Below are 10,853 nucleotides of genomic sequence, written 5' to 3'. Positions count from 1 at the left end.
CGGCACCGATGAGGACAGATCCCCGAGCGCTTCCTCGCCTTTGCGAGCAGAGTGCCAGTCGTCTGCCTTGCGCGAATTCGCGAGAGCTAGACGCGAGCCAGGAATCGCGATGCCCAGAGGAACGCAGCCACTGGAGCATCAATTATCTTCATCCCGCGCAGTCCTCGACTGCACTTATGTACCCCGCGAGAGGGGAAAATGAAATATTCCCAATTATGCAAATGCGAGCCGAAGGAGGAATCGACGATCCACTTTGCCCGTAAAACGACGAGTCTACCGTCTGCCAGGACGGAGCGGAAACTTCTATCAAGAGGAGAAGACGTCTCGGTTTTTTTTCATCGCCAACAATTATGACGATCTGTCAAGATGCTATTAATAAATCTTACGCTCGCGTAAGACTTCCTATATAAACCGCAAAAGTTTCGTCGGACCTTGTACTCGCGTCACAAAGTGATTTATCACTCACTTTAATGCGAAAGATGTAGTAGATAATATTTTTTTTTTGTTAACATAGGAAAAAAACTCGATAATTAAACACATGTTCTTGTTCCATACATTATTGCGTGCATTTGCACTTTTTTTCCTATCAAACTTAATTAAGAATGATTGCCATATCTGCTCGCTCTTAGAATTACCGCGTAGCCAATGAAAAAATAAATATTATGCGGACCTGACAGCCTGTATAATTGGAATATTACGATAGCTGAGGGTTAAGCTGAGCGTTAGCTACCTCGAGAAGACGGGAAATGGAATTGTGCACCGTGGGCTAATTCAGTTCAGGCTCGCAGCAAAGCATTCTGTTATACGCATATACACCTGCGTACGGAGATGTCAATTATCACTCGGCGCTCACGACGCTCGAGTTAAATTCGATTTGCTAGATCGTTAATTGGAAAATTGCGTTCAATTAAGATTTATTATCCCAGCCGCCAATGCCGTGCGTTCGCGTGCAAATCGCAGCGCGTCTCTCCGCCCTTATCGTCTTCCTCTCGACTCCCGTATACCGCTTAAAATAGCCGGAGAATTTTCACGGGCTGTATCCACGCTCGCGTTCGCGTCGTCGCGAACTTGTGTACTTCGTACAAAGAACATCCTGCGGGAATTACGAGGGATATAAAGCGAGTTTAAATTTAAACCTTGACGCCTGTAACGTTTTGTTTTGCTCGCGTTCGCGCGACGCAGTTGCGAGCCTGACGCCTGACTGAACCTTTCGAAAGTAAATAATAAGCATCTATGAAGAAATGTTTCGTAAGGAAGAAGCTCGATTCTAAACTGTTGATCATCGTTTTTACATCTTTATTGTCAGAGATGTGCATTATTTGAAATAGATGCATTTAAATGTAAAATGCCTATTTTGTATTTTGCATTTAAAATTCATTTTTTTTGTAATCCCATATGTAAATGTTTATGTAATTCAATTTTTGTAATTTAAGTTTATATTAAAAGAAATAATTTAAGTATCAAAAATGATAATAAAAAGTAAATATAAATATAAATAATAAGCAATAATAATAAATGAAACACTGTTATCAGTTAGAGAGAAAAATACCATTTATCCGGATGGATAAATAATAAAAAATAAGAGTTTAAAGATATAAGTAAATATAACAATATAAATATTTAAAAAATCATTTTTATTTAAAAACATCAAGTTAAAAATACAATGGAATATTTTCCATTTCCTATTTTAAATGGGTATTTAAAAAGAATTTTGTATTTTGCGTTTTTAAATGGAAAGATTCCAGCTATTTTGCATTTGTTATTTTAAATAGGTACCCATTTTACACATCTCTGTATCATTGTTCAATCTAAAAATAGTTACCTTAAAAGTTCTTGAGAATCTAGTAAAATTTTAGATATTTTATAACACGTAAATTCTGGCTCTGCTCTATCTTACGTACCATTGAGAGTCAGAATATACTCTGAAACCTAATCATGACTTGTAGATAAGTCTAAGTTTAGACTGTTTTGATCGAAGATATATATTAATGCTTGTTCGTTTTCGCTGCACTAGTTCAGTACAAGAGAACAAGAGTATTATTTTTGTAATTATATTATTCCGGGATAGCGCGAACGCAGTCCCGACTACCAAAAATTATACGTCCGAGATATCCACATTAGGGATATTCGCAAGGGTCAGCCCTAACCTTAGTGCAATGGAAGAGCCTCGCCCTGGAGGAACCGCCTTCATGATCACGGTAACCTCTACGCCAGGTAAGTATGCTTCTCGCCGTCGCTCGAGTCCTCTTATAAGGTTCGATGTTGAATTTTAAACACGAGATAAACTGGTTTGCGTGCGCCACGTAGCGTGAAACATTCGAACCATCTGGTCCCGGCACAGCTACGGAGGGGATGGTCCAACAGAGTGGAAACACGTGAATGGTAACAGTAACAGGTCTTGCGCAAGAGTTTTTACGGAATTGACCAAAGGGAGCATTAAAAGGGGTTAAAACCGTACAAATATATTATAAAAATATTGTGTATAATTTATATATGATGTAAAATGTATAAAAAAATATATAATATATATACATATTTATATGTATATGTATATATGTATATTACTACAATATTATTATATAAATTTTACTTGTGTAATAATCTTTTAATTATATATATATATATATATATATATATATATACATATATATACATATATATATTTATTTATTATAAATATATTATTATATATATATATATATAATTTTCTAAATTATTTATATTTATATTTTTGTTATAAAAATTATATTAAAATATTATTATATAAATTTTATTTATAAAACAATATAATTTGCATTTTTCGTTTCACAACAAGGAAAAGGAAAAGTCTGGTGGAAGAGACGATGACGTGGATTAATTGGAGAGTTTCGAAAGGGCGAGAATAGAGCGTTCACGCGATCCAGAATAAACGCAACGTGCCGAAGGAAGAAATCTTCTCGGTATTCCGACCGGTGAATAAATCGCCGATGGCAAGGCCGCGGACTAACGGCCGCCAGTCTGGCGTCGATACTGCCGGTTGCAACGCGCGCGGGCGAGAATACGTTCGATACTCATCGCGAGCGTAACCGCGAGCTTCCCTGCAAAACTGAGCAGCGCCTCGTCATTCCCTCGAAAGGCTAAAACTATTTTTGTAGCTGAATAGCAATTATTATTACCAGATTGACTAATGCAATCATAATAAGAAATTTTCGTCGTTATAAGAAACAGCATGTAAAATTATGACGATATGGAAGAAAAAAAAATTAAAGCGCTTGATAAAAGTTTTTCATTCATTTTTTTTTTTTTGACATCTTTAGTTGAAGTTAGGCGCAAAGATGCAACGATCGAAAATGTGCACCTTTTGTGCCATGCATATAGGTTAAAATTTAATTTGGTACGAAAATCGAATAAGTTTCTCTCGATCACGATTAAAGAAAGCTGTAAAATGTGTATAACCTCGCAGAAACGAAAATAAAGAGGCTGTCATATTTAATCAATTTTTTCCTAATGTGAAAAGATAAAAAATGCTTGAAAAATATGCAGTATTGTACCGGTAACATATTTCATAAATCAAATAATGTCATTACGTCTATACAGTCTTATTTATCTTAGCTATACAGTCTTATTTATTTTAGCATTCTTGAAAATCACAGCAGGTTATCGATTGAGAAAAATGCGAGTTTTAGCCGGATGAATCGGAAATGCCGAGACAATGCCGCAATCCAAAGTGCATTGGAAATAAAAAGAGTGTAACGTAAGGAAAGAAACTATATATAAGTTACGAATAAGAAACAGCGTTAATACAAGAAACTATATACATGATTATAAAATTGCTTAATTATATATGATATTGCGTTCAAAATTTTATTTTTGTCATACATATATATTTCTCTTTTAAAAATTGTAATATAAATAAAATATAAGCTTTAGTTTTTTCGTTTTATCCTGCTCCATCTAATATGATTCTTGCTTTTATTTTTATTCTTCTCTTTATTTTTAAAGTAGGTCGCATTTTCATTTTTTCTCAGATGTTTATATTGCATTATCGCTTGCAAAAATTCTGGTATATGAATGAAAAATGTGTAATATATAAAATGTAACATATGTAAATGTAATAACTGTTCGCCGCGTATTGAGCTCGGGTCCGTGGGTTCGCTAAACCCAAATGACTGTGCGGATCAGTCATCCCTGCGGGAACACGTCTCTCTCTTGTAAGCTTGTCACGAATCGCAGCATCTCGCGAAGGATCCTCCAGTCAGTTCATGAAAAGCCGACAAGTCGCAATCGGATTCTTTACGAAATGCCGCGTCACCGGGCACAGGATCTTCATGAAATGCCGCGTTTTACGATAAGGCTGCGGCGTGTACACAGTTTAACTTCGCGCGTACCTCGAAAGTATTTTCTTTACCGTCGATAGCGGTCACAAATACAAGAACAAAGAGAAAGACCCGAGACCGCCATCAACGTCACGTCCAAGTTCTTCGGACAATTCTACCGCGTCGCGAAATAAAAGAAAGCAGAAACGTACGAAGTCAAGGCGTTCCAGAGATGGCTCAAAAAATTCGAGAACGTCGTTTAACGAGTCGAGGAATTGCAAGAAGTACTAAATAATTCACGCCTTGTATATATCAACAAAATATTTTTCATTAAATTATATAATATTAATATAGTTGACATTTTTCGGAAAAAAAAAATTATATGAAAAGATTCTTCTGCAGTGTATAAATTATAAAATTTTAGCTAGCACATGTTCTCCTTGTGACAAATATTTAATGAATAAATATCGATGTAAAAAAATGTAGATTAAATTGTTTCAGAAAAACTTTACTTATATTCTTAATCAATTAAAAATTATTTTCAGCAAGAAGTGCCAGTCGTCGCGGTCAACCTCCGAAAGTTCAACTTCGACATACTCGTCAGGAAAGTTGCGGTGAGAGACACCGGATGATAAATTCAATACTCAATGATGACATTGCAAAACCTTCTTTCTTTATAATTTCGACCTTGCTTTCCCCGCGTACCTGAGAGAATCTTGCGTCTTTCGTACCGGCTTTAACTGACTCAACCAGATTCCTTTCTAGATTAAAATAACAGCACACGACATTAGATGCCGAGTATCCTGGTACATTTAGTACCTGCTATGCATTAATATCTGATACCGTTAGGCAGTATTAATATTCAGGATAATAAAGAGACAAGAGTAACAGAAACGAAATATGCGAACATTTTTAAATATTAGCGTGCAGAAAAGGATTATTCTAAGCTCAGCGACTTATACATTCATCATTCACTCTGCATAAAGGAGTCAAACTAAAGAATTGAACGCGTCTACGTTGCCGATAAGTCAAAATACGAGGCTTCATCGCATTTATTTGAATTGTCTGCAGCACGACGAGCACAGGACCCAACACGTTCGGACAAGTTTCCGGCGGTTCTCGGGATCGGAGGAAGCAAATATGTACCTGTCACGAAGGTGACAAGAAAGCGTGTTAAAAAAAAGATTCCTCAGGCCCGACGTGCCGGAGGATTCGCATTGTTCACCCGTGAATTTTTGGCAGAGCGTCGCGGTACTCGGGCCGGAAATTCGCACGGACACGCAAATCTGCTGCAGAGCACGCCTGCGGAGAGGAGCAAGAGGCGGAGGAGAAGATCGCGTCGCCGACGTAAAAAGGCTTCGAAAAGAGAAAGCGCTCGACCGAGGCACGACTGTTTCGCGACGCTTTGCGTCTGTACGCGAGGTCGCAGCTCGGATGAGCTAAGAGCTTGCAAATGCACGTCGTCTCACGAGATGCCTTCGCATCGCGAATGCTACTCTGTTAAAGTTAATCTACAATAATATAATAACAATATAATGACTAATGACCGCATTACATTAAATTCCAAATGACGTTTTGTCGCACATTGACAATTATTCTTTCTTTCGAGCTAAATACGAGCTCCTTTTTTCAAATTGGAGATAAAAAGTTAATAAAGTAAATTTTATTTTGTCGGAAAATATATTATTAAATAAGACGCTCGATACGTAAAGAGTAAAAAAGAGTAACACATAAAAGTATCAAGATGGAACGTTACGCTTCTGCGAATCATCAACTTTTTTTACAGGACGGACAAGAAGAGACGAAACGAGTGACACGCAGAAACGCATTAAAGAATGACACACAAGTGGATAAATGTATTGCAGGCCCATCGACCAGCGAGGGGAAACCTGCGCTCAAACACTCGCGCGAATTATCGCCAGCAAACCCAAAGTTAGCACATTCATATTTCTTATATAAGCGATAACGTTTCATTAACGACTTCTACTTGATTATCGAAATTTGTAGTGAAGAACGGAGCGTAATTATCAGAGGGTTAAATATTGCTCGCAGAGGAATTGGCAGATTTAGTGCTCGCGTAATTAGATTGGTGACAAGACAATAATTTAGTAGCTTCGGATGGATTGATATTCCGAATGGTTTAAATTGTTTAAAACGTTCTAAAATGTTTGTATCTGTATCTACGCTTTCCAAGCAATGTTGTATAAAATCATCTGAATTTTATTCGTCTAATAATTCTACAAGTTTATAACTTTAATATAGAATATTATTAAAAATATGAATATTTCTGTAGAATAATTTAAAAAAAGAATTTGTTAAAAAAATTGATTGTAAAAGCAGTTTTACCATTATCCGCCTGATTGTTTTCCATATTGTAATGTTGTCATATATTTATATACGTGCATAAAATAAAATATTTAAAAAGAGAAAAATTATATATACAATAATTTTTTTAAATATTTTCGGGTTCTATATTGCGCTTGTGGACTAATCGCAAGTTTTGATATTTTAAAAATATCAACCGTTTTGATGTTTGGAAAATATCAAATACCATTTCTCTTTTCGACAATTTATTCGGTAATATTACTAAAGAATTCACAAATGTAAAGCAGTCCTTGTGTGGAGTTACACTAAATGTATCTCAAATTCGGTATATCGAGGAACCTGAGCTGAATCGAGGATTGTTAATATTGGATATTGAGTATACTTATGTATGTATTATGTTGATATTGCTATCTAATACAATACATTACATGAAAGTAACAATGTCTGTATTTTATGTGTTGTACTATCTTATTATACTAACAATTCAAGACATAGATGATATACAAAAATCGCCGCAACCTGCTTCAACATAATCTAGATTATCTATTACGGAGGTCCATTTATAAATATAATATTCCACATACAGTGCCATAGGCAGTGGTCATGAATGAGGTCAATCAATGTTATTATTTTACCATTTTGTTATGTTACCTAAAACATATATTCTTTCGTACTCACTCATAACTTTCTAATCGTTATTATTAGAATGTCTGCGTATATATATTCATACTACACATGCAAACGTATCGCGTCTCATTGAAATGAAATAAAAAAATATTTTGTGGACATATACTATAGATGGGCACAATTTTTCCGAGAAGCGTCAAAAGCTTCGAACAATCTGCTTCGATGCGAAGTTCTGTGCGGTCATCAGGCCGAGACAAAGGCTCGCTGAAAGTAACTTAAGCTATTATTATTACGTACGCATGAGAAATGAGTCTCAAAACACTGGAATGATCGGTCCCTCTTCAAAGAAACCATCGATCGCTAGCGTAGTCGGCACATTGTCGAGTCGAACGAGGCAACGCTCCCTCCGCGTATTACTCAAAATGTAGCGCGAATAAATTAGGCTAAACGTGTGCAGCAAGCGCTCGAGTTTGGCAAGTCTGCGAGTAAATATCTCCTGCCGCGATATTATTATCTCAGCGTCCTATCTCGAAGGAAGTGACGCGTATAAACGAGAAAATGCGAATTCACCGTGTACTACGTCTGCCAGAATTCCGTAATTGTTTCTCGATTTCAAATTGCCGTAGATCAGCTCTCTGTAGAAAATCTTGCCGCTCTAGATATCCGTCCTTGCCTTTGTTATGAGTATTAAGTTCTTCCTCAATGTTCTCTTGTTTCTTGAAGTTGTCCCAATCTAATTTAGATTTTTCTAACGTACTAATTTTGGCCTTTTTTCCGATCTGTCCCAGAACCGAAGAAATGCCGCCTAATCCGACGCGCTTAGCGCCGCCTCGTCCGCCTCGTTCTTTGGCCGCGGGAGATGTGGATTCCTGTGGTTTCGCGGCGGAATTTTCGGCCGCGGAAAGCGATAATCTGGCTTCCGCAGAATCAACCGATACTTCCTTCTCGACCTTTACTTCTTCACCAGCAAATTCAAAAACTTTAGTTATCTTAACCTTTTCTTGGACTTTTGGCTTTTGAATCGGTGGCGATCTCTCTTTGGACTTATTGATTGAATTGATTGAATTCTGTGGCTTTGATTTCCCAACAGCTGTAAAAAATATGCATGTGTATTACAAGTTTGAATCTCTTTAAATATTATATTACCTTGTTTTACATAGGATTAGCATTCCTATCAACTGTTTTCTAATATAATAGTATTAAGCTCAAAAATATATTTAAATGCATCTTCAGAAATCATATTATAAACATTACAGATATAATTATAGAAATTATATTATAACATTGTAGATATATCATATTGTATTTTGTTCTTTCTGAAGATAAACGAATTTTCAAGTATTATTTCACATGTACTATTTAGAGTGCTATTTACTATTAAAAAATATTCATTATGTATTATGTAACAATGGCTGCGGTCGCTGAGGTCAACGTGACGCTACAAATGCTTCGAAGCATTCCTCTTCTCTTTTCTTTCAATGAAGAAAGAAAGAGAAGAAGAACGTTCCAAAGCATTTGTAGCGTCACATTGACCGTAGCCTATATAATATGTAATATTCCATGTTCACAATTACATTAATATTTTGCACAAGTTTTACCTGTATCCTTCATGAAATCAGCCCAAAGAGAGTCCGCTCTCTTTTTCTCTTCTTCCTCAGTGAGCTCTTTCTTCTCTTTACATTCTTCTTCCTCTTTACTTCCTTCTTCTAAGGTTCTTCCTCCGTCTAAGGTTCTTCTGTGCTTTGCCTTTTTACTCTTTCGACCTTTAGATCTCTTTGTACCTCTCTTCCGTCCAGTATCTCTTTTGTTCTCATCATTTTCGTCCTCCGGGCCACTCTCAATTTCGCCTTCCGACTCTACTTCGGATACTGGATCACAATCAGCGCCATCAGGAACATAATCTTCGTCGTCTTCATCCGAATCAGAAGGCAATTGATGTTCTTCTGACATGCTTAAATTGAGATTAGTATAAGAGATACCTAGAAAAACATGATAAAGGTATGTATCAATTTAAAAATATGTCATATAATCATTATAACTCGACACACATTTTTATTATGAGAAAAAATTTTATATTTTCTTGCAAAATTTACAAACGTGATTGCTTCTACATTCCTTTGTTAAATTGATAATAATATATTTGACAAAATAAAGTATTAATATGCAAGATTTATTTTTTTTCTTTTTATTTCATAATTTTTAAATTATCCTAGAATCTTAGATACCATAAAAGGTAATTAGTGTTCAATTAATAATTAAAATTTAAGCATTTTACATTAATTTAGTCACTATTAAACTACAATATTTCAAATAAGAACTATTAACTTTAATACTGATATTCCTTTGTTCAATACTCGAACAAAGGTCCGAGAAGAAATTTCGCAAATAAAAAATTCTACCGAATTACCACCACGCTTCTCCGCTGCGTCGTCAACGTAGCGAAACTTAACCTCTTTAACCAGACGGTACAAGTCGATTCCCGGCGTAGCTGAACGCGATATCCAGTGCGATTTCGTGACTCACGTTCTTTTGAACGGCGTGCCGTCGGTGCCAAAAATTCCGCGAGCGGACGTCGGTTCGCCTTCCGGAAATGTCGTTACATCGAGACGCGGCGGATCCGGCGTTTTCGTCGCCGCGTACATGAATCGTCGTCGGCGCGGGCCTGGATCGATCCCGCGGCGTACACGCACCGGGCGTGGAGCACCGGCCTGGGCCGAAAAATCCGCGAGGAACACCTCGGCGGAGGAAAAAGGGGCCACGGGTACCTCGCGACACACACTCGACTCGATTCGACTCCGTTCGACTCGCGCAAATGCGCCTAGGCACGTATCGCATCGCACGTCACCTCGCATTTATGGGCACAACCGCCGCCATCTTACAGCGAATCGGAGAAATACGATGTGAAGTTAGCGCGATTACGTTCGCTGTCGATCGTGCGAATTGAACTTGGCGAGTTTCCTCTAATCGCGATTAGAATTAAATTTATTTTTTATTCAAATAGAGAGATTTCTTGTCGGTTTTTTTGTTCGATATTTTTTTATGTTTTCTAATCAAGTGAAAGAATTAGAGACATCGAAGTTGTCAAAATGTTAATAAATTTTAAAAAACTACTTTTGTTCCTTTAAAATTCAATTTCAGCTATCTGTGGTTCGCATCAAACTTTTAGGATAAAAAAATTGATTTTATATACTGCGTATTTTGATATACGTATATTTAAATATACATTCTATGTATTTTTAAAACTACATATATTTTGTGTATCGGTATTTTTAAATATTTAAATATATTTTATATATATGCACTTTCATTCTTCTCAAATATTTCTCGCATTGTACGACATATAAAATTATAAGTAGAATTCTCTTTTGAATTCTAATGCAAATTATAATATAGACCGTCTATGGTTAAAAACAAAATTCTGTTTGAATTTCAAACGCAATTGTAATTATTAGCCACTATTCTCAACGATGAAAGATATAATAAATATTATAATTACCACAAAAAGATCTTTTATATTAAAAAAAAAAGAATCGATACTGTATATCTATATCAAAGAATTTTAATCTAATTGTAAGATATTAAATCTGTCTACAATATTTTTTTCTC

The 10,853-nt window shown here is 36.1% G+C and overlaps 1 protein-coding gene and 1 non-coding gene across 3 annotated transcripts; both read right to left on the bottom strand.

Moving 5' to 3' along the window:
* Nucleotides 1–2,059: 2,059 nt before the first annotated feature.
* LOC112460283 lies at nucleotides 2,060–2,222 on the bottom strand. Its single transcript, XR_003041429.1, has one exon. It is a non-coding gene; the product is annotated as a U1 spliceosomal RNA (small nuclear RNA).
* Nucleotides 2,223–6,848: 4,626 nt separating this feature from the next.
* On the bottom strand, nucleotides 6,849–10,084 carry LOC112460246 (craniofacial development protein 1). 2 transcript variants are annotated; one of them, XM_025024860.1, is made up of 3 exons: nucleotides 9,655–10,084; nucleotides 8,846–9,226; nucleotides 6,849–8,337 (listed from the first exon to the last, which is right to left on the bottom strand). In XM_025024860.1, exons 2-3 carry the CDS (start codon nucleotides 9,195–9,197, stop codon nucleotides 7,814–7,816), a joined length of 876 nt encoding a protein of 291 aa, XP_024880628.1. In that variant the 5' UTR covers nucleotides 9,198–9,226; nucleotides 9,655–10,084; the 3' UTR covers nucleotides 6,849–7,813. The 2 variants fall into 2 exon arrangements, with proteins under 2 accessions (XP_024880628.1, XP_024880619.1); XM_025024851.1 differs by having other exon boundaries at nucleotides 9,771–10,083.
* Nucleotides 10,085–10,853: the final 769 nt, after the last annotated feature.

Source organism: Temnothorax curvispinosus, unplaced genomic scaffold, assembly GCF_003070985.1.
Source record: "Temnothorax curvispinosus isolate PA1 unplaced genomic scaffold, ASM307098v1 QBEX01001136.1, whole genome shotgun sequence".
NCBI lineage: Eukaryota > Metazoa > Arthropoda > Insecta > Hymenoptera > Formicidae > Temnothorax > Temnothorax curvispinosus.
The sequence above is the reverse complement of the archived record's forward strand: the minus strand, read 5'-3'. Positions and strand labels throughout refer to the sequence as shown.

Coding starts and splice junctions, on each gene's coding strand:
- LOC112460246 (XM_025024860.1), bottom strand. CDS start 9,197: ATGTCAGAAGAACATCAATTGCCTTCTGATTCGGATGAAGACGACGAA. Junction 8,338..8,845: donor TGATTTCATGAAGGATACAG/GTAAAACTTGTG, acceptor TATTTTTTACAG/CTGTTGGGAAATCAAAGCCA.